A 24,074-nucleotide genomic window follows, 5' to 3' on the forward strand; every position below is an offset into this window, starting at 1 on the left:
TCATCATCCGGTGTCTCGGAGGGAAGACCGAGAGAGAGAGAGAGAGAGAGAGAGCGAGAGAGCGAGCGAGAGAGAGAGTGCGATAGAGAGACCTACATGCCTCGCCACAGTCCGTGAAGACTGAACCAGTAAGCTGAGCGGGCGTCACCTGGAGGAGGAAGAGGAGGAGGAGGAGGAGGAAGGTCATGGACTCCGTGGACGACCGTCTCCCGGAGACCCGGGCGGAGCGCATCGCCCGCTACAAGGCGGAGCGGCGGCGGGAGCTGGCCGAGCGCTTCGGAAGCGCGGAGGAGCTGCCCTCCAAGTGGGGCCGGAGGGAGGGGGAGGGGGAGGACGCCGCCGCCGCCGCCGCCGTCGCCGGGACGACCGGCGCCGTCAACGGCAGGGCGCGGGACGTTGCCAACGGTTACCAGGAGGCTACGGCGGGGGGGTCTGCGTGCCCGAGGAGGTGAGGCCGTCCGGAGAGAGTTATGTTTTTTACATTCCCGCCCCGCTCATGTTGTTAAATGTCTCGCTTATATTTAACACCATGTGGTCGATTTGTTGAAACTTGCATTCGACTTGTGTATTTACGTGTCAAATGCAATGGTTTTGAATACAGGGTTTTGAATGTGCTACGTACATGTCTGCTGTGTAGAGTTATACACTAAAGGTATGTGTTCATATGTTCAAATATATGAAGAAGAATTAAGGACCGAAAATAGCTTCCCTGTGTGCTGTCCTGTATTGAAACACACACACACACACACACACACACACACACACACACACACACACACACACACACACACACACACACACACACACACACACACACACACTCGGAGCCAGTTGAAACAAATGCAGGCCTATAAAGAACAAGGCTGTTGGGCCCTGGCAGGAGGTCAAACTCTGACCTTTTGAAGGCCCTGTGTTCAACAGCTGCCGTCTGGTTTGTAGGTGCTAATTAAAACCTTGAGGTCTGGGGCAGGGCCTCCTAGCAGCACGCTTAATACCAACTTATTTCCTACAAGGCGTTTGGCTCTCGTCTCAACTCCTATTCCCATCACATGGCTGTGATAAGATATGTGATCATCAGATACACAAGCACACACGCCTCCTACTCATCCTCTTCTTCGCATTACCCAGAATGCCCTTCGGCACAAAGCAAAATCTTGATTGTCCAATTGATGTAAAATGGAACATTGTTAAATGATAAGTGGCAAGAAAGCATCTTAACAATGCCGTTAAATGGAGGCCAGGTTTCTATACATTTCTACCAGTGACCGCTGAAATGGACACTTTTTTTTTTGGACCTCTTTTAAGTGTTGGAGGGGCTACCCCACCTCATCATTGAACAGCAGACTCCACATCCCAGGGGACAGTGGTAATGACACGAGGTGACATGAGTGCATTTGAGAAGGTCTGAGTCAACCTGCACTGCATCCAATCAGGAAGAAGCAGCTGCCCCGCTGTCAGATCTGATACCAAGTCCACCCCCCCTCCCCAGGCAGGGAGCCCAGAAAGGCTCTGCTACCATGGGGGCAGAAGAGGGGGGCTGTGTGTGTGTGTGTGTGTGTGTGTGTGTGTGTGTGTGTGTGTGTGTGTGTGTGTGTGTGTGTGTGTGTGTGTGTGTGTGTGTGTGTGTGTGTGTGTGTGCTGGAAAGTCCGGCAATTGACGACCCCCTCATCAACAACATCCCTATCTCTCTCCTGATTGGCCGCCTTCTACTTCCTTCTTCCTCGTTGTTTGTCACGCCTCAGCAGCCAAGATGGCGGGCCGAGCGCCGCCTCCCTGGACCTGGCGGTCAAACCGGGCGCCGACGGCGGGGGGGGGGGGTCGCCGCCGCACCCGCCGCTACCTCCCCGGCGCCTCCGGGGGCGGGCGCAAGACCGGCGAGCGTTTCAGGACCCAGCCCATCACGGCCAATGAGATGCAGGAGAGCAGTGGGTAGGAGGAGCGGAGATGCTGCGTCCGCCCAATGGGGAGACCTCGTCCTGGGGGTCTTGACCCCATGGGGGAACCACTAACCCAACGCTGTTGTGGTTCTGTTTGAATGTTATTCTCCACACTGCCTCCTTTAGAGCCCCGCCGATGTTTAAGCCAACCGATATTATTGGTTTAATAATAAACCTTTATGTTGATGCGGATGCATATGCAGAAGAAAGCGACAGCGAAAGCTTGCTTCTTTAGGTGTCTTAATACACACTTTTAAACTGTCAATGGTTATATTGATTTTCTAATTGATCTCCCCAATTATAAATTAAATAAATAACACATTACCGATAGCGTTGGGGTTCTAGTTGAGGTTTGTTACTAAAAGCCATAGACTGCATTCATGTTATCCCTCAGTTTTACGGTTCAATAAAGACTATAGGCCCTACTTTTTCTACTGTAGTTTTAGTTATGGACTTACCCATCCCTTCCGTCACTAACCCTTCCCTCACTAACCACACAGACCTCTGAACTAACCATTTACAGCGCTGTGTGGTTCGCATGGTTTTGCATGTGTTTTCCCTCTCGCCTCGGCCTCCACAGAGGTGCTGTGACGAGCATGTCATACTCGTTCTGTCTGTCTGTGCTCTTCGTTGGAAAACGTCTCACTAACGACAAACTCAGAGACTTGTTTTAGTGAGAGAACCGACGGCGAATCGCGCACCCTGTGGTACCACTGTCCGTACTGTGGTCTGAGTCACGGCGTGTCTCAGACCTCATGGCCTGTCTTCTTCCCCCTAGGCTGTTGGAGGCGGAGGAAGAGGAGAACCCCAAAGGTAACGTTGGATGTAACCCGGCCTGTATCGTAGCGTTTTTTGTGTAAACAGCAAATCAGCAGCCAACAGCTGATAATTTAACCCCCCCGCCACCCTGCTCTCCCCCAATTAAATACACAGTGTCACGTTACTGTAATATAAGTCAGTATTAACAGCTAATGGCAAGATAGCAAAGACAGCGTCCATTGGGCTCTCAAGGTTTAAGCTTTTTATCATTATGAAATGACATTCAACGTACAAGTAGCAAGCAAGTTAGTATTAGTAGGTAAACTACTAATACTAACGTCGCTAATTGCCTATTTTCAGGCTATGCAAGTTTTGAGCTTCACTTTTCAAACGGTATGGAAACGTGCGCAGAGCAGACGTCCCCGAACCCGAGGGAGTTGCCTCCGCAAATAACAACCCCTGAACTCACAAATCTATTTCTGACCTTGGCCAAATTAGTGTGAAGGTTCTGTATTTAGACCCTCTCCACGAGTACCCGTGTGTACACGTTCTATGCTCTGCGATGATGGATTTATAGACTCAGGAGCTCTGGGAAAGAGAAGGCTAATTAACGGATGATCAAATTTGTTGTGGTTGAGGACCGCACATGTTTTTCTTGACCTGTGGTTAACAAGGAGCTGAGTTTTGTCACATGAGCCTATTAACAAGACCATTGAAACAACACCTTTTTAATGTTTTGAATAAATACCTTCTTAGTGGAGAAGACTTGTTACGAGAAGTGATAAGGAAGATTACTTACGACTTAAGTAATCAATTAAACTTTTTTAAGTAAAGTTTAATTACTTAAACTTACGACTTCACAGCTCCACTACAAGCAGCTTAGGGCTAGCTTACTACACCTGGCGGCAGCATAGGGATAGCCCTCGCCACCCATCGTCATTTGGTTTTTAAACGGCAAGTTGATGGATGACCAAAGCATGACTGTATGCATATAAGCTCCATGGAAAGTATATAACAAGGGTTGCTTCCAATTTGTGTGACATAGTGTTGCATGTGTGTGTTTGTGTGTGCGTGTATTCTTTTATATCCCCAGCTGATGTGAAGACGGATGACAGAGCCAAGATGAGTGTAGCAGCCAAGATGTCTTTATTTAAAGTAAGTAAATTAAAACATGTGTACTACAACTGGCCCCCCGAACCTGCGTCAACACCACCCTCAGCCCACTGTCCCCACAATGGATCTGTCTAGACCTACCTCCAACACCAAGTCTCCAGATCTGTCTAGAACTACCTCCAACAACAAGTCTCTATGCAGATCTAGATCTGTCTAGAACTACATCCAAAACTACATCCAACACCCCTTGGCCCTCACAATCAAGGGCCAAGGGGAATTCCCCCTAAGTCTCCATGCAAACAAAAACAACATCCTGGAGCTTGTTGATGTTGTGTTTATCCACCAGGTTTAAACACCTTACTGTTGCCTTCGATACGGTTACACTATTAGACCAGGAGAGACTCACACGGGCTCCGGCCGCAGTGTTCTGTGGTCTCACGTCCAGCGCTGCACAGAGAGAACCCAACACGCTGCCCATCGGGAATATTAAACCCTCCGACAGGTGCTGTCCTCGTTCGACGCTCCAGGCGCTGACGCTGTGTTAGCTCCGTCTGCTCACGGAGAGACGGACTTCATTTACCTCACAGGGAATGATTCATAACACTCAGTCGACCTGCGCCCATGGAATCCAAGAACGTTGACACTCTTTATCACTTCGCTTCACGGCTTCAATTTATCATTTGAGGATAATGTTTCACTACATTTGATTTCATTCTGAAGTACACTAGCCACAGTCGGGTGCTTGTCGTATACTGAACTTGTTGTGGCTGGCTTGCCCTGACCCCAAAGGTCTGGGCCCAGGTAGCAGTCAGTGAGCAATGTTATAATTAGTGGGCTGCTGTGTGTGTGTGTGTGTGTGTGTGTGTGTGTGTGTGTGTGTGTGTGTGTGTGTGTGTGTGTGTGTGTGTGTGTGTGTGTGTGTGTGTGTGTGTGTGTAAAGGCAGGGGAGGGTAACCCAAACTGGGGCCTGCGGCTCTGGTTTCACCGGGGCCGCTGTGGCGAGCATTCAATCCCTCTGTGTTAGGGTCCAATCCACTGCACTCTGCAGCCAGCCTGCCTGATCCACTGGCCCTCTGACCCATTGCCCAGTCCTCCCACTCCTCCTCCTATTCTAGTTCCTCCACCTCCTCCCCGCCCCCCTGTTAGACATTAAACTGGACAGAAGTAGAGAGAATTTATCGCTGCCACATGCCTGGAACCCTTTTTATACTGCTCCCGCCTCCCCTCCTGTTGTTTATTTGAATCTGTTCGGCGAGGTTGAAATGGTCGATGGATTTAACAACTGGGCCGGAGTGGTGAGGGGCACCTGTTGCCTGGTAACGGTGCACCTGTCGGGGAAGTTGGCCAGTGGCTCGTTTGCCAAGATCTTGGTGGCCCGTTAAGGAGGGGACTTAACGAGTGAGCAGAGATTGAGGCAGTTTAGCAAGGTAGCGCATTGGCACCTCATATCTAATCACTGTATTATTGACCTAGGAACCCTATAAATGTTAGATATCTTCGTACTTTTATTTGTTTCATGCACTCACAGTCCTATGTTGCCAAATTGTTTCGGATCTTGCCCAAGACATAGCCTGGGTATGATGGCTGCTAGGACTAAAGTTTGTTTAAAAAATGATCAAATAAAATAATCCTTTATTGATCAGGTATTGACCAGCCTAAGTTAGGACCTAAATACTGAAAATAAATCACGTGTCAACACATGTGATTTCTGTATTGGAAGTGAATCATCTCATGCCACGATGTGGCCACGGCATCCTTTTAGACATGTGAGCGCAGTGCTCATCTATGAATCCACCGTGACCTGACACCACCCTGTCTCCGTAGGAGCTGGAGAAGACGGCCGCCCCCGAGTCCTCGGCCTTCCTGAAGCCGCGCTCCGGGAGCCTCTGTCTGGAGCGCAGGGCTCGCCATGGCAACGAGAACCGCTCCCTCACCCAGCCAATCACCTGCGAGGAGATGGTGGCCATCAGGTGTGTGATGATGAGGATATATAGATAGATATATAGGTTTCCCATGAGCAGACCCTAGTGGCAAGAGTTGCAACTACGCTTAGAGCTCCATCATTTTCAGACGACAGTTACTCCGGTCTGAGATTTTCCAATGGTGGTGGGAAGTGCAAAATATGATAAAATATCTACAGAAATCAATTCCGTGGATGGATTGACTTGAGGATGGGTGCGATATATTCTTGAGAAACTCTCTAGCTCAGATGTTTTTTAATGGACTATATCGCTACAGCGAACGTGATATAGTACAGGTTTAAGTATCACTAGTAGAAGATGGAACTACCCAAAACAACAGGGAGGAGACACGTCGGTATCTGTCGGTATCAGCCATCTTGGATCAAGGAACGCCCCAGCCTAGCCTAGGCTGGGGCGAGCCTTGAAGCAAGATGGCCGACGCTGCTCCCTCGCTACAAACCACCCTAACCACTCCCTCCCCCCCCACACACTTCCACACCACAGAGCACCTCAACCTGCCCCCCCGGCCCCAGACCTGCAGGCCTCAGAACCTGAGGAGGAGGCTGACGAGAGCTGCCGGCTCAGTGTGAGCCAGAAGCTGGCCCTCTTCAACAACCTCTCCCTGCCCGACATGAGCAGCAGCAACAGCAGCAGCAGCCAGGGGCCCCGGCCCCCAGCGGGGGCCGCCCCGGAGAGGAGGAGGCAGAAGGGGGCCCGGTACCGCACGCAGCCCATCACGGTGGAGGAGGTCAGCATGGTGGGTAGACTTCAACAAAATCCCATTAAGAAGGGCATTCTCGTGGACAAGTGTGCCCTGTTTACAATGTCAATTAAGAAGACATAGTAGTCGAAAACGAAATTATATCCTTTATTCTATACCGGTAAGCTTTAACTTTAGATTGTCTGTTTGCCGCACCAGCATTTCACTGTCTTTGTACGTGACAAAGTAAATAAAGCTTTGGAATCCTTTCCCCACCACAAACTATCCCCTTACGGCCATCGATCCGCCTCTCTCTGTGTTCTGTGTTCAGCTCCAGAAAGGCCCGGTGCAGCTCCCGGCGTTCTGCCTGGCACCCCACCTCTCGGACCGACAGCAGGCCCTGTCCGTCAACCTCAAGCCCAGCGAGCTGCGCCTCTCCACGCCCGACGTGCGGCCCGCCAGCCCCCCGGAGCCCGGCGCCGGGCCCCCGCCCCACACCGGCCTGTCCCGCTCCGAGTCCGAACCCGCCATCAGGGGCATCCTGAAGAAGAGCCGCTCCACGGCGGGCGCGGCGTGGAGACCGGGCGCGGCGGCGGCGGTGGCGCCGGGGCAGAACGGCGGCGGCGGTGGCGTGGAGGACCCCGGTGCCGGCCGGCAGGTGGAGGAGGAGAAGAAGGTGGAGGTGGTGGAGGTGGAGAGGCAGGCAGCGCCGGTGCCGGTGCTTCCTCCGAGGAGGCAGAGGAACCGAGGCTCGGCCGCCCCCTGGCGCCAGAGGGCTCCCGCCGCTGAGTCGCAGGTCGGCGCCGGGGCGTCTGAGAAACCCCCCGCGGACCCCCGAGGCCTCCCCCAGGAGGAGAAGAGCCAGCAGAAGGAGGCCGGCCCCCCCTGTCTCTCCTCCAGACCCAGCGCTGCTGGGGGACCCAGGTAGACGCTGCACACCTGATACCACACCTGATTAAGAAGTCTCGTCTGTCCTCGACGCGATATCGCAAGGAAATTGCCACGACAATTACCACACCGGCATTTCACAGTCTATGTGCAGGACCATAAAGCTGTAGAACCCTGAACTTGGAAATGCAGAGTACAGGGAAGAATCCCTCCCTCCCCTCTCTGCACACTTAGTTTGAATCAGTGGGGGGGAAACGGAACATGATGGCCGACTGGGCCTGACGGTTGTCAAGGGAGTCAAAGGATATTATTGACAACATATGACCAGATCATGTGTGTGCAGGGTTATCAAGTCAAATATGGAAATAAGTAATTCAGGAAGGACTTATTTGGCCATCATCATCATCATCATCATCATACTCATCATTATCCTCGTCTTCGCCTGTCTCCTCTTTGCAGGGAGTGGGCTGAGGAAGAGCGACTGCGTAACGAGAGGCCACACCCACCCGGCGGCCGTGTCCGGGTCACCCTGGCTGAAGGAGGCACCCTGACACAGCAGACGGAGCCCCCCGCCGACTCCAAGGTGGGACCGCCTCCTGTGGAGAAACCTGTACTCCGTCTTCACCAGCGTTGATATCGACGATGATGTCGGTGGCTCAGTAAAACAGAATGACAAGAAAAATAAAAAATACATTCTACTTTAAATGTGCTGCCACTGGGATCTGAGCGAGACTGATCCAGGTCAAACTCCCACCCCCCTCTAGGTACAAAGGAGCTTCGGTCCCGGATCTGTAGACCGACTTAACCTAACGTTTCCTTAGCAAAAGGTCACGCCCCCTTGACCCCACAACACTTCTGTAATCCCTCGGCCGTTGTAGTGAAAGGGGAACTAGATCTGAGCCCACCACTCCAAAGCCCATCCAAGTCCACTTATTCATGAGCAATACAGTGAATTAGCAGCGTTAGGACAGTAGAGTAGGGGTTAGATATCACACCATGTGAGCCTGGTTCAGGCCACAGTTTGAGACCTTGTTTGTGGATCGGGGCGGGCTAACTCAGCCACCCTTGCTCCTGCAGGCCTAAGAGTGGCTGAGTTTGAGGAGAGTCGACTTTTCCTTCAACGACACTAGATATCTCATCTCCTAGCAACCAATCAGGACTCATCAGGCTCGTGTTACGGTTCTCTTGGGATTTCCCCCCTGCGCTCTTGGAATAATACGGAGCCATGTACGTAACAGGCGGCCGCTGAACTACATGGAACGTAAACCGCCCGTCCATTAAATAGTCCGATGCCGAGTGTTTTATTTGTCCCAGCTGTTACATGTTGACTGTATGTCCAGCTGTGTGTGTGTGTGTGTGTGTGTGCGTGCGTGCGCGTGCGTGCAATGTTGTGAATACCAGTTTAATGCACAGACATGCAATACCACATTGCTTCACTTGTGTATTTCTACATTAAAAGTGTCCGCGTCTCATTCTTCTTTACTCTACTGCCCCCTGCAGGATGAGAATGACAACTGCACCCTTCACCAAGACACAGTGGACCATCTCTGCTGGGTAAGACATTCTGCACCACACCGCTCGAACAGCAGACGAAAGCAGAGATGTGTGTGAATATGTTAACGCTTTGACACTGTTAAATGTTTCAGGAACTTTGTGTTTCTCTCTGTCTTTCTCGCTCTGTTTCCTGTCTGTCTGTCTATCTGTCTGTATATCTGTCTGTCTGTCCTTATGTCGCGCTCTCTCTTTCTGTCTTTCGCTCTCCCTCTCGCTCTCTCTCTCTCTCTCTCTCTCTCTCTCTCTCTCTCTCTCTCTCTCTCTCTCTCTCTCTCTCTCTCTCTCTCTCCCCCCCCATTCCGTTGAATGGTCTCTCACCCAGGACCCAGTCTTTGCCTCTGTGTATTCTAGCAGACCACCTCAGTATGTCATGTGTTTCAACCAGGTAAAGTCCTCAGTGTTACTGTGAAGGGGTTTAAAGTCTGCATGACCAATCATACATGACCTCCGCTGTGCATTGTGTGAGAATGCAGTGAATTCCATCTTGTACGTCGGAAGTCAAGTGGAATTTAACGTCAAATAATAAAATGTTGAATTCATTTTTGCCTGTTTCAATTTCTGACCGATTTTGTGGGAAAAAGTGTATTCTTTTGAAGTATTTGCTGGAAAATAATCAGTTAATTCACGGCTAGTATCACTACTAATGTGTACTTACTAAAATGTTGTTTGAATGAAAGTCATTTTTCGTCCTTCATATTCCTGTTTCTCTGGCGCCCCCTAGCGCCCAAAATATGAACTGACTAGCATGTGCATGGACTCTCCGTCGGTCTGTTAGCCCCGGTTTAACCGCAGCCTGCCCTCTCCTCTCTCCTCAGTCTAACCTGTCCTTCGAGGCACAGGAAGTGACATCGCCTGCCCGGGTCCAGCCCCAGCCCCAGTGGAGGAAGAAGGTGATGCGATACGGATGTTTGCGGGTTTACCCTTATTGGTCTTAAATTGGAATCGGGGAAAATTCTGTTATGCATCAATAAACAACACAAACACAAATAAACACAACAACAAACCATCCCCAAAAACTTTTTTTAAAAAATAAAAATAACAACGTTAAAACGTTATTTGTATGGATTAGTTTGATACATCTTAGACATGTATTGATTTAATCTCATTCCTAAATGTTTCTTTTCATAACGTCTCTCCGTCCGCCTACTGGCGGTGTCGCTCTGTGTTCAGACGCAGGGTAAAACCCTGGAGGGAGAGCCCCCCCCTCAGAGAGAGGAGGTGGTGGAGAAGGGGGTGGTGGAGGAGATGGAGCAGAGTGCGTCCGCCCGTCCGGACACAGGAGAGCCAGCGAGCGCCGGGGAGAGCAAGGAGAGCGAAGCCTGCACCCCGATGGCCGCACGCATGGCCAAGAGAGGTGAGCCCCGGTCTGTCTCTCCTGCTTGACCCGTCTCTCTCTCTGTCCGTCCCTTTCTCTTGCTCTGCCGCTTTCTCTTTTTTGGGTATTTTTTATTGAATTTTGAATATTTTTATTATTTTTGTGTGTTTCCTACTCTAAACGACTCTATAGTCTGTGTAGTCGTACTATATAGTCTGTTGTTTGACTTCTGTTGTGTTGTCCTTCCAGGTCTCGGCCCTCCAGAACCAGACAAACACGACGCCTTACAGAACAAGTGGCCGTCTGCCACGACCTGTCCCTCTGAAGGTCAGTCCTCAGAAAACCTTCTCTGCATGGTCCTCCTGTTTGGAGTAGTTTGTCAAATTGATTTTTTCTTTTGTAAAAGAAAATTATAAAATGATGTGTGTAGCTTTTCTAGCCCCCATGACTCCTCAGAGGAGTTATCAAATTAAAGTCTTCTTGTTCATTTGATCAAACAGATTGATATTAAAAGCTGAACAAAAACAGATTAGATGGAATAGAGCTGATTTGACCCTTCCAGGCTCCTGGACTATTGCATGCGTTCACTTGATCTCGGTTCATTCATTCATAACCCATCGAGTGTTGGTTTGAGTGGCATCCGTTCTGCCCAACCCAGAGCATCAACCCAACACGACTCATCTCACCCCCGTTTCCCCTCGCAGACCAGTGGGGTCCGGGCCCCCCCCAGGAGGGGCCGGAGGGGGCGTCGCCCCCGGCCGACCCCCGGGAGACAGACGGATGTTTCTACGGCGACCTCTCCTCCCCGCCCGCCACCTGTGTCCCGGTGCACCCAGAGGTGGAGGGCGCCACGGAGCCCCAGCCGGACCTGGGGGTCTTCTGCCAGACCAGCACGGCCATGTGAGTGGAGCAGGGGCCCTTAAAGCCGGACGTGTAGGCTCGCACAGCATGGGGCCAGTGTAGCATTACCCGTTGATGGCTGTTTGCCGTCGTCGGGTGCGGTCTCTTGTGGGCCAACATTGTTGAATCAATGGGGGTCTTCTCGGGCCAACACCTCAGGGTCCGGTCACTCAGTGTGTGAGTGCTTTTATGTGTGAGAGATCGACTGTTTTTTATGTATGGGTCTGTTTTTGTATGTCTGCATGACGGGTGTGTTTTTTTAAATATGTGTCATTTTTTTATCTGTGTATTGTTGTTTGATGTTTGTGTGTCTGTGTGTTTTGCTCTGATTCTTTGTATTGTGTTTACCCAAGTCTATGTGTTAGAAAGAGTCTGTTTTTTGTGAGTCTTCTGCGTGTGTCTCTGTGTTTGCGCAACCATGCGTGTGCGCTCGCATTGCGTCGCGCTAACCCCTACCTCCTCCCCTGCTCTGCGGCGGTCTCAGCCTGAGCTCGGCGGTGACGGAGCACCGGCGGGCGGTGCGGCCTTCCCGGCGCTCCCAGGGCTCCAGGAACCCCCTGAGGGCGCTGGCCGCCCGGGCCGACATCAACCAGGACCACATGGGGGACCACGGCGACGCCAACGGGACCCCCGACGAGACCGCCGCCGTGACGGCCCAGAAGAGTGAGTTCCCCCCCCCCCCCCCACGCACACTCTCACACGTCGGACTCTGGGTTCAGAATCTATCAAGTCGGAGGGCAGACCTGCTCCAATCTAGGGTGAAAGGGGCGTGGTGCTTTCTTCCGCTTCCTATCTGTGTTGTAGTTTGTGTCAGCCAATCGTGTTGCTCTGGGCGGGGATCTGCAAGCGCGTTATTGTCTAACAGGGAACTCTACCTCGGCCAGCGCTAGTATTCCTTTCAAGGAAGGCTGGAGGGAAGAAAAGCTTAAACATCCCGGGCAGGCAGCAATGATCTTAGACAAAGTGTCTTTAAAGGTTTCAAATCAACCTTGTTCAGACTGGCCACTATTAAAATCCTCTTCTGAAGGCTTGATATTCTCTTCAATAGAATATCTAGAAATGAGGTGTAACCCCGCCCCTTTCAGTTCTTGGTTTCCTGCCCAGGTTCTGTCTATCTCAAAATAATCAACAAAATGTTGTGCTTGTGTTGTAAGACTAACGTGTTGTACATGGTATGAAAGTACTCAAGTAGTGTGTGTGTGTGCGCCCCCTCCAGAGGCTAACAACTCCCACTCGCGCCAGAACAGCAAAGAGAAGGTGGTTTCCTCCGATGATGTCATCGACGCCAACCACGCCCCCTTCAAGAGCCTCATGCTCCTTCAAATTAAAGGTCAGACAACAAACGTATTACTTTATGAATACACATTATTGCAATGCTGTGATACAGCATGAACATATACTTATGTTTGCAAACCTAGATATTGGCAGCCTGTACTTTATAAAGTAATTGTATAGGGATTCACTGTTATGTTGTCCACAAACGCCGCACTGAAAGACACCCATTGATTTTGAACACTAAAAGTTCTGTATTACCATTTCCATGCGTGTTCACACTAAAGGCTCTTCTGCTGAAGTCATTATAACTAATTACATTGGTAGCTGAACTTTGAGAGAAGCCATGAGGGACGGTTACGATGGATCGATCACCCACACCGGTCTTGTCCTTAGGTCTGAAATGGAAAATAAGGAATCACAATAAGGGACTTTAATACCTGATAGAGCTTTTGTGTGTGTGTGTGTGTGTGTGATCGTGTGTGGGTGTGCGTTTCTGCGTTTGTGTGTGCGTGCGTTACCGCTTGTGTGTGTGTGTGTGTGTGTGTGTGTGTGGGTGTACGTTTCTGCGTGTGTGTGTGCGTGCGTTACCGCTTGTGTGTGTGTGTGTGTGTGCGTGCTCGTGGGTCAACAGGCAGGAAGCAGGTCCAGACGCGGCTGGTGCAGCCGACCACCGGCTCCCTGAACAGCGGAGACTGCTTCCTGCTGGTCACCAAGGAGAACTGCACCCTGTGGAGCGGCGTGCTCGCCAACTCTGCCGAGAAGGCCAAGGTGTCACAGAGAACCCGGCCCTACGGATGGGCGTTTAACATGCTATAGTATATTAACACTTAGGGCATTCAGCAGACGCCTTCATCAGTTCGTGCACACATTCAACCAGCGACGGCGGTGTCAACCATGCAAGGCGCCGGCAAGCTCGTTAGGAACAGTAAAGGGCTGATTACGGTCCCACGTTCCCACAACGCAATGACCACGCGGACACGTCGACGCAGTCGTGAACCTTAAAGGTTCTGCGTCGGCGTTTGTAAGCGGACGGGGGACACCTCGACACTCAGCCAGGAGGAGCCAGGGATGAAACGACCTGAGCTTAGCCGACCCAGTGTATTAATAATAATATTCTATACTGATGTAATTCACTTTGCAGGACTCTGCCCCTGGACATTGTAATTAAAATGTTTACTCTGCTAAAGTAAGTAAACATTTTGTAATGTATGCCAGAAGAGTGTAGGTGATACAAAGGGGTTGTTGCCGCGCTAGGGCTAACGCTGATGCTAGTGCTAATGCTAATGCTAATGCTAGTGCTAATGCTAATGCTAGCGCTACTGCTGTGTGTCCCCAGGCGGTGGAGCTGTCCTCCTACGTCCAGAGCCACGGGGACCTGGGCTGCCGGGCCCCCCAGTCCCTACACCTGGAGGAGGGGGTCAACGCCGACAGCAGCCTGGCGGCAGACTTCTGGAGCCTTCTGGGAGGAAGGAGGCAATACAGAGGTGGGTTTGAGTCCCACCTCAATCTTGTAGTTTGTGGTTTTAGACGAATAAATGTATCAAATTAAATGTGTTGTATTAAGTTGTGCTGGGCTGTACCATGGAACCAACCCTGCGATCCTACCTGCCACCACGTGTTACGTTAAGTTGTGTTGCTATGTTGAGGTTAATTCTCTTGCATTAAGTTGGGTTGTTGTGTCGGGTCGTACCATGTGATCGGGGGTGTTGTTATTGTGTTGGGCTGTACCATGGTACCATGTGATCAGGGGTGTTGTGTTATTGTTTTGGGTCATATCATGTGGTCAAGGGTGTTGTATTAGCTGGTGTTGTTGTGTTGGGTCATACCATGGTGGCATGTGGTCAGGGGTGTTGCATTAGGTCGGGTCGTAACATGGTACCATGTGGTCAGGGGTGTTGTTATTGTGTCGGGTTGTACCATGGTACAATGTGGTCCGAGGTATTGCATTAAGTTGGGTCGTACCATTGTACCATGTTGAGGGGTGTTGTTTTGGGTCGTGCCATGTGATCAGGGGTATTGCCTTATGTCGGGTCGCACCATGGTACCATGTGACCAGGGGTGTTGTACTAATTCGGGTCGTACCATTGTACCACGTTGAGGGGTGTTGTATCGGGTCGTACCATGTGACCAGGGGTGTTGTACTAAGCCGGGTCGTACCATTGTGGCCCTCTCCCTCTCAGGGGCGGGGCCACCGGAGGAGGACGAGCAGTATGAGCGGGGAGTGGTGGAGTCCAACTGTGTCTACCGGCTGCAGGACAACAGGCTGGTGCCCCAGGACCAGGCGTGGGCCGCCGTCCCCAGCGTGGCCCTGCTGGGCCCCTCCCAGGTCAGACTGCCCCCTGTCCTCAGGGGCCGCCTGCTCTCTGGGTCCCCCTGTGGGGCTGGGGCCCCTCTGCAACACATGTTTTGGTCGTTGATTAACACAACACATTCAACACTGTAGGCATGGAAAGGCAACTTTATTTATATAGCACTTTTCATACATGAGGCAGACTCAATGTGCTTACATTAACATTTACATTTATATTTAGGGCACTTAGCAGACGCTTTTATCCAAAGCGACTTACAACCAGTACATTGGTCCTGAGAAAGTGAAAATGCTTCCCATAGAACTACTGTAGAACTTCAAAGATTCAGAGTGTTCAGTGCTATCGCTCACGTATGATCAATATGGGCTCACTCATGAGCAATCTGAGGTTTGTGGACTGTTATGATAGTTAAGCAACTCAGGACTTGAGCGCACTGAAAACATTACCCCTGTTGTTTTCCAACTATGAATTCACATTTTCATTTAGGGCATTTAGCAGACGCTCAAACACGCTTTGATGAATCCATGTGTCTATAGTACGATTTCGATACGTCCAAGCTATCAACTTTGTTTCACACTAGCTTGAAGTCAATTGAATTAAATCTTAACCTCTTCTGTTCTCTCCTGTAGGCGCTGGTGTTTGACTTCGGCAGTGAGGTCTACCTGTGGCACGGGAAGGACGTGTCCACCGCCAACAGGACGGTGGCGCTGCACCTGGCCGAGCAGGTGTGGGGCGGAGCCTATGACTACAGCAACTGCAGTGTCAACCCGCTCGACCCCTCCCACTGCAGCGCCAGCATCCAGCTGTGAGTCTGAACCGCAGCCAGTGGCTTTTATGCGTGGTCATTGTCTTATATGATCGTCAACGTAGCGAGCGATGCAATTTCAACAGTCACTGAAATAAGTCTTAAAAATAAAGGAAATGGGAGGTAAAATCCAAAGTTTTTGCCGTTCGCCCCAAAACAAAGTCCCTCCAAAAAAAACAAAAAAACATGATTATGCGATCGCATAATCCAACGCAAAATCAGCCAAAGTATTTTTTCAAATATGCCGCACTTTCACCGCATAACTTGCCGATTTCCGCGCAAAATATGCGGGGCTTTCATGATTTCATAATCCCTGCATTTTCGGTGCAAAAAAGTCACATATATCTTAGCAGAAAGTTGAAAAATGTTGCGTTTACTTCACACAAGAGCAGCCATTTCCCCCTGTTGCCATGGGAACGTTATGAAGTGACGTAATTACGCAACGTGAACGTCATCGAAAAGCAAGTTTGCAAGTTCCCGCAATTTCATCGCATAAAATTGCATAAATATGCCGCATATTTCATCGCATTTTTTAAGAAAACGTGCCGCATGATCAAGGATTTTTGGCCAGAACAATCACAAAAAAAACACCCGGTTTTCTGGAGGGACTTAAAACAATGTGAACGTTCAACTCTGCCGCGAACGCAGGTGGCGTCCAGGTGGGCTGTAACCATCGGGATAACAATCCCTCCTCGTTCCTAAAACCCTCAGCCCAAACCACAGTGTTCGAACGGCATCTGAACCAGCGGGCTCTCCGGCTCCATAAGACATTTTTTACACGCCACATTGGAACCACAGTGGCAACTTTTGCGAGCGTCTGTCTTCATCGGTGTGTGTGTGTGTGTCGTGTTCCTCTGTGCAGGCGGGGTGAGGGGCGGCCCAGCTGGGCTCTGTTTGGGGTCATCTCCCAGCACTGTGAGACGGCCCTCTTCAGGGAGAAGTTCCTGGACTGGGCCAGCGGGGCTTCCGGCCCAGAGGGGCCCAGTCCACCACTGGAGGGGCCAGCGCAGGTCAGATTACTGTATGGATGAAAATGTTGTCGGTTTTGAGAAATGGTCTGCAGTTGACGACACTTGTGTTACACAGAGTGGAGCCATATTCTAAAACCAACTCACTGTTGGTTTATTAGCTCCAGAAGTATTAGTTATATGAATTGACCTTTAAGATACTAAATGTGTCAACTATTTCTGAAGATGGTGGTGAACGTCGAAACGTGACATAAAAAAAAAGAAAGACATAACATTGTTGATAGCCACTGAGTTTGGCGTTGCATAAAGATAATGCAAAAAAGAGAAAAAATGCATAAAACTCAGCATAGGCGTCTTCAGATGCACCCCACTAAACTACATCCTGTCTCATCAGTCATCTGCAGGCCTGTCAGCGACGCCAACGGTGACTTCCGCGGCAACGCCCATGGCGATGACCACGGCAACGCCCACGGCGACGAGCACGGCAACGCCCACGGCAACAACACCGGCAGAGGACACCTTGTGCCCCTGCGATGCCAAGGCCCTTCTGATGGGACAGGGGACCCCCAGGGACCCCCAGACCGGGCCCCATTGGGCCGTCCCTCTGGAGGGAGGACGACATGCGGAGCTGGAGACGGTTGCCGTGGAGACGTGGCTGGTCCAGGAGGGTGACGACGGCGGGGTTCCCGTGGAGAGCGACGGGCAGCTGCACGAGGGGGAGTCGTACGTCGTGCGCTGGACGTACACCGCAGGTGGGGACACACACACACACACACACACACACACACACACACACACACACACACACACACACACACACACACACACACACACACACACACACACACACACACACACACACACACAGACACTGCTCACAGACACTGCTCACAGACGGACACTGCTCACACACACACACCCACAGACACACACTCACAGACACACACAGCTTAAAAACATACACATACAGCTCACACACACAACTCAGATACACTCACTCACTCACTCACACACTCTTCACTCACACAATGCTCACCCACACACACACACTGCTCAAACACACTCCTCAGAAACACTTCACACAGACAGACAGAGTCTCAGTACCATTCACTAATTGACCAATATGTGTTCTGCATGTTTAGGTAAGGGCAGCAGCCCAGAGGACACGAACAGGAAGGAGAAGACTGTCTACTTCCTGTGGCATGGACGCCACTCCCCCATCAGTGGGCGGAGTCCTGCCTCCTTCCTCTCCATTGGGCGGAGGAGTGAGGAAGACTCCCAGGTAGACAACAGCCATGTTTTTTGTCACATGACTGCAACTGTGATGACTGCTTAAGGGGTACTATGATATCCAATACATCCCTTAGTTAAGTCAACTAATACTACCTCTATTAATATGTAGCTTTAAAGAAGTCTGTTGTTATCCTAGGCAAGATGCGCGAATGTTGTATATTTATTTTACGTGAATCTTTGGCAAATGATGTAGACGGTGATAGAAAAATACAGGCCAGACCATTATTTGTTTGGGCAGGCTATGAAAAGGAGCATCCCATAAAAGTTCACATTAAAAACGTATTTGTTGTAATTCCCATGGCGTGTTGCACTTTAAACAAGGTCTCGAATTGGGCATTCAAGTAAGCACATTGCTTTTTTCAATTACCATTTCTATGGACAGTTTTATTGGCATGGAAATGCAGACCTTGCTACCATTCATATCTTACAGAAGAGGACTGATTAACACATAAAATTGCTAGAATTATATTCCAGCAGGCCAAAATGTCCCATTTTCAATTTCGGAGCCACGTTTTATGTTTCTCCCCTTTGGCATTTATTGAAATTGTATTACTGAGTTATAGTCAAAAGTATTTCCTCTCTTATGGCTGTCAGTGTGCGCTGTGTGTTCTAATCCACCAGTCCCCAACTTTGGGGTCGGGACCCGGTCGCGAAGATGTAATTGCTAACTTGTTATTTTCATTTTATTGCTTGCCTTAATAGTAACCAAATCGTTGATTAAAGCGAGCTCGTTCAGTAGACATGAATTGGTTTTGTGTGTGTGTGTGTGTGTGTGTGTGTGTGTGTGTGTGTGTGTGTGGGGCCCCTGCAGGTGCTGGTGCCCCAGGGTCAGGAGCCCCCCTGCTTCCTGCAGCTGTTCCGCGGGGGTCTGGTCACCCACAGGGGGGGGCGGGACCCCCCGCCAGCGCCCCCAGGTACACCCCCCCCCGTCCGTGTAAAGGAATGGCGACCAACAGAAAATTTGGATTAATACTTACAGGACAAAATAGTTTCAGTATTTTAATTAATTCGTTAATAAATTCATTAATGTATTTATTATTTTATTTTATCAGTGTTAGTTATTAAGTGTACAGGAATGACGACCAACAGAAAATAAGGATTAATACTTACAGGACAAAATAGTTTCAGTATTTTAATTAATTTGTTAATAAATTCATTAATGTATTTATTATTTTATTTTATCAGTGTTAGTTATTAAGTGTACAGGAATGACGACCAACAGAAAATAAGGATTAATACTAACGGAGAACAAAATAGTTTCAATGGTATAATTCATTAATTTGTTCACTAATGTATTTATTTTTAGTTTTAATTGTGTTTTTAATTATTTAGTGCGTATGAAATCTGCATTCGTGGGCTTTGTGGCGTTTCGTGACGGTACATTAATCCCTCCTTGTTCCTCATTTACATGGATTAATAAAACGGGTAAAAATAATGAGCAATAATAATTAGAACCAATTAGTGTTCAGCAGCTCATAACATCACGCAGGCTGTGTGGATCACGCCCTGTCTCATCCCAGTAAAGGAATGGCTGGGGGCGGGGGGGGCAGGAATGCCCTCCTCTGATAACCTCTCACCCCTACCCCTCCCTGCGTGTCTCTGTACCTGGGGGGGTGCTGGCACCAGACCCATCCATCTCCTGCCCCTGACTCGGTGCTCGTCTCTGGGCTCAGTGTGAATGTGTGTGTGTTGGGGGGGCTACTCAGACCACTGCCCTGGCGATCACTATCCTTTAGTGCTGTCTGCCCAAAGGGAATTCAGATTTGGATTATCCTCTTGGGTAACTCTGGCGCGCTAACATTCTGTTTTCACTGCCCCTGCCAAATAAATGTCAGACGAGTAATAAGTGATAGTGTATTAAACACATTTGCATTATCCCTAATCCACATTGCAGAGATTACACTAATGCTTCAACCTATTCCAAATAAATCCTCGTGACTGGGTTTTCCTGGATTTACCTCAAAGCCGCACACGCTGGCAACGACTCACATCCTATTCTACAAGGAAACATATGCTGTAATATATGGCTGGGCAGCAGTGTGATGGCTGCCCCGAAGACTGGGAACCCGGGATTCTGTGTGTGTGCGTGTGTCTCCTCGTTTTCCTCCAAACGTCTAACTTTCACCTTGGGAATTCGCCTCTTCCTCTCCCTCCCTGTCTGCCTGGACGTGTTCCCAGCCGCGTGGAGGATGTTCTGCTTGCGAGGGCAGCGCCCGGACGAGGCCTCCCTGCTGGAGGTGGACTGCTGCTGCGCAGGGCTCCGCTCCCGAGGGGCTGTAGTTCTGCTCAACAGCCAGCAGGGGTCGCTGTTCCTGTGGCACGGCGGTAAAGCGCACGCCAGCTCCCGCGAAGCGGCCAAGAGAGCTGTGGATCGCCTCAATCAAAGGTAAGTCTTTAATTCTGCTAAGGCTGTTGTGAGGGGGTTGTAGTGATGTAATGATGGGGTTTATTCTTGGTTACCATGGTACCGGTTTAGTTTCTCATGGGTTCAGTCTTCAATTGTTTTTGTTATGATTGTTACCATTTATGTTATTTGTGGACCTATAACAAGCAAACATACGATTTAGTAAATGTTAAACAGAAACAAATTGTGTGTGTGTGTGTGTGTGTGTGTGTGTGTGTGTGTGTGTGTGTGTGTGTGTGTGTGTGTGTGTGTGTGTGTGTGTGTGTGGGTCCCCAGCAGCCTAAAGGTCCTGGTGGTAGAGGAGGGATCAGAACCTGCCGAGTTCTGGACTGCCCTCGGAGGGCAAGACCGGAAGGCCTACGACTGCATGCTACAAGGTACACACACACAGAATCACACACACACACACAGCCCAAATTACACACACACCCTCTGTGACGCATATCAGGGATTTAAAGTTACCTAAATGTCCACACACACCTACACAAACCCCAATACCTACACACACCTACACACCTCAGACTGACCCTGGGGGTTATTCCAGACCCGGGGAAGTACAACTTCACGCCGCGGCTCTTCCACCTGAGCGTCCAGGACGGCGCCTTCCAGGGGGAGGAGCTTCAGAGCCCCGCCCGCCTGCCGGGGGTCACCATGGCGATGCCGTTCGTCCAGGAGAGCCTCTCTTCTGCCCCGCGGCCGGGTAAGGGTCGGTCTCTCTTTCTTTCTCTCTCTCTCTCTCTCTGTCTCTGTCTTTGTCTCTCTCTCTCTCTCTCTCTCTCTCTCTCTCTCTCTCTCTCTCTCTCTCTCTCTCTCTCTCTCTCTCTCTCTCTCTCTCTCTCTCTCTCTCTCTCTCTCTCTCTCTCTCTCTCTCTCTCTCTCTCTCTCTCTCTCTCTCTCCTGTTTAATTCATCCGTCTTTATCCATACAATTGTTCAGAAGAACGGCTCAGACAACAACAGAGCAGCACTTAATTACAGGATATGTTCTACACTGCCATACTGTTAATGGTCCCTAACATACTGTACTGTTTTTGAATTGTTTCTTTATCAAACTGTAAGGTTATTATGTTGCTGGGCCCGCTCGGTGACTACAAAGACCAGAGCAGCCTCTTGGCCGACTCTGACGTGTTGGCGAACTCAAACGTTGATCGTCGTGTACTGTCCCCGCCAAACACATCTTAAACACTTTAGATACGATCAAACACCCCCTGGACGCCCGTGCACCGGACCTCCTTCCTCCCAGCCCGCTCCGTCATTAACCCCTCTCTCTCCGCTCTCCTCTCTCCACCTCCAGCCCTGTTCCTGCTGGACAACCGCCTGGAGGTGTACCTGTGGCAGAGTGGGCCCGCGGCGGACCCGGGGAGCAGCGCGCCGGCCTGTAGCCGCCGGGCTAACCAACGGCGCTGCGCCATGCAGACTGTGCTGCAGTACTGCAAAGGTGACTCCGACCGGCCCGGGGTTTGGAAGTCGTTTTTGTCGATTTGTAATGCTGATGTTGTTGGTGTTGACGTTGTTGTTGTTGTTGTTGACGTTGTTGTTGTCGTTGTTTTTGTCCAGAGTTGAACCCCAGGCGCCCGCCCATGGCCTACCTCATCTCCGAGGGAACGGAACCCCTCACCTTCACCAACGTCTTCCCCCACTGGGAGAGAAGGCCCAGCAACAGCACACAGGTACCCCCCACGCCCAGTCCTCCCAGCACACAGGTACCCCCCACGCCCAGTCCTCCCAGCACACAGGTACCCCCCACGCCCAGTCCTCCTTTGAATCCTTAAGAAGTTGCACATTATTTTGACTGACATAATGTACCAAATTCCCAACGAGCTGATGAACGCTGCCCGTCACGGAGAGAACCTCCTCTGATGCCGGTCTGGCCGTGCCCCTACAGGGGGACACGGGGCCCGCCAAGCTGGTCCTGGTGCAGGACGCGCTGGCCGAGCTCCCCAAGGGCCCCCACGGCGCCGGGGGCCCGCCGAGAGACGGGGCTGACCCCCAGCACCCGGAGGTCTTCCTGCCCGACCACGACTTCCAGGTAAGACACCCCGAGGGGAAGGGGTGTGGCACTGCTTTGCAGGGAGAGCATTCAACATGGGCAATTAGTGCAAAGCCATGTCATGTACTGTAGTTTGGGAAATGAAACCACCTGACACCGTACCCTAACTGCCTTAACGAGCCTCACATCAAAGGGCTAATCAAGGGTTAAGCAAGGGTGAATCAAACCTTGCCAGGTTATATTATCCCTGTTTGATAACGCTCAAACAATGCAGGGCGTTGGAGAGGTTAGGGTCTCTGACACCCAGAGGACAGATTCGGGGTTCCCACCCCTCTGTGGCGGTCTACCTGTAGACCCCCCCCCCCCGACCCCCTGAAGTAAAGAGGAAGGAGTCCGCTGAGTGAGGGACTGAACCGGTCCGAGGCAGTTGACCCAGAGCGCAGTGTTGTGTTGATCTGCAGGCCGTGACGGAGGGGGAGCCGGAGGACGACTCACTGGCCGCCGGGACGCAGGAAGACGTCCGGGACAGCAAAGGACTGCTTGTGTAGGAAGGCCTCCAGAAGTGACTGTGACTCCCCAGCAGGGCTCCTTATTTGGCATATGAGGGAGAGGTGTATGCTAGGATGATAGCCTGCCTTGGCCCAATGGACTGCTTCCCCCCTATCACCAAAGAACATGGATTATCTACGTCATCTGAGAGTCAGAGATTACCCGATTTTTTTTGTATTTTCTTTTTCTTTTCGGAGACGACCACTGTGTGCACATGTTTTCGGTGGCTGTGTGTGTGCGTGTGTGTGTGTGTGTGTGTGTGTGTGTGTGTGTGTCTTGGTGTTTGTGTGTGGGAGTTCATGCGTGAGTCCTATATAAGTTTGGCACCTAAAAGGCCTTAATGTGTTGAGAGCCAACCGCTCTTCCAGTGTTTCACGGACCGCTTGTTCCTCGACTTTCTTCTACTCCTGCCTGAGTTCTGTCCGGGTGAATGGGCTTCCTAACCGACATGGTGTTCTGTAGAGCAATTATTTAAAATGGCAGCAACAAAGAACACAGTCCAAATTGATTTTCTTAAGAAAGTTACATTTATCTGTACAAATCAATGAGAAAAGACATTTCAGGTGGGGGGGAGGGATAAAATAATGACATCAGTAACAAACTGAGCTGAGGACATGACAGAAAAGAGTGCTTACAAATAAAGAAAACGCTAATGAAACTAAATAAAAATGGTGACCGCTTTAATTGTGTCGGTTTAATGTGCATCGGTTTAATGCCTGCGTTACAAACGGCCTTCGATACAACGCTCGTTTTCAATTGAAGATGAAAAATATAAATCCTGCAAGGTTCACACAGAACCCCTGATTGGTCCCGCAAAACAGTCTACTTGAGATTGCAGAACGTAAGGCTGTGCTAAATCGTTCCTTTTGTGTACGGTGGCCTGTGTGACCGGACCGTTGTGTTCTGTGCTGTGCCCATCTGTGCAGCGCCCATCTGGTTGTTGTATTTTAAAGTCTCACATCCCCCCCCCCCCCCTTGACCCTGGAGGGTATTTAGCATTAGTCACGCTTGGAGAGGCAGGTGCACATGCTTTAATAACAGGCCTTACAAGCAACGTCACCTCTTCCCTTCCTCCACGGGCTGACATACTGGCACATCCTGTATTGCCGGCACTGCGGCCGTCACACCATATCTGTAATCACTAGTACCTTCTCTTTCACTACCTCCCTCTCTCATCAGCTCCATACCATCTGTAATCACTATAACTTTCTCTCGCTTATCACCTCCTGATGCAAACACGTCCACACCAACCATACCACATGTAATCACCGATGCTTTCATTTTCACTACCAGTCCCTCTCCTTCCATCTCTCGTCACTCTTCAAGTGAACGTCAACACAATCTGTAATCACGA

General features: G+C 50.5%; 1 protein-coding gene across 1 annotated transcript; it reads left to right on the forward strand.

The window, feature by feature from the left end:
• Positions 1-185: 185 nt before the first annotated feature.
• Positions 186-22,748, forward strand: LOC307082569 (supervillin-like; the record flags this gene model as incomplete). The annotated part of the gene is given in 32 exon segments (XM_079746189.1): positions 186-448; positions 1,744-1,804; positions 1,806-1,930; positions 2,717-2,751; positions 3,791-3,852; positions 5,635-5,780; positions 6,276-6,528; positions 6,803-7,395; positions 7,819-7,942; positions 8,860-8,913; positions 9,236-9,298; positions 9,729-9,803; positions 10,084-10,267; positions 10,478-10,555; positions 10,933-11,128; positions 11,613-11,791; positions 12,345-12,458; positions 13,035-13,171; positions 13,740-13,887; positions 14,584-14,729; positions 15,342-15,517; positions 16,380-16,527; positions 16,880-17,237; positions 17,628-17,767; positions 18,590-18,692; positions 19,957-20,164; positions 20,459-20,559; positions 20,727-20,882; positions 21,476-21,619; positions 21,739-21,851; positions 22,067-22,210; positions 22,633-22,748. Coding segments are annotated over 32 exon segments (4,914 nt in total). The 3' UTR covers positions 22,720-22,748.
• Between the last annotated feature and the right edge of the window lie 1,326 nt (positions 22,749-24,074).

This window comes from Pollachius pollachius, assembly GCF_949987615.1.
Source record: "Pollachius pollachius genome assembly, chromosome: 11".
NCBI classification, from domain to species: domain Eukaryota; kingdom Metazoa; phylum Chordata; class Actinopteri; order Gadiformes; family Gadidae; genus Pollachius; species Pollachius pollachius.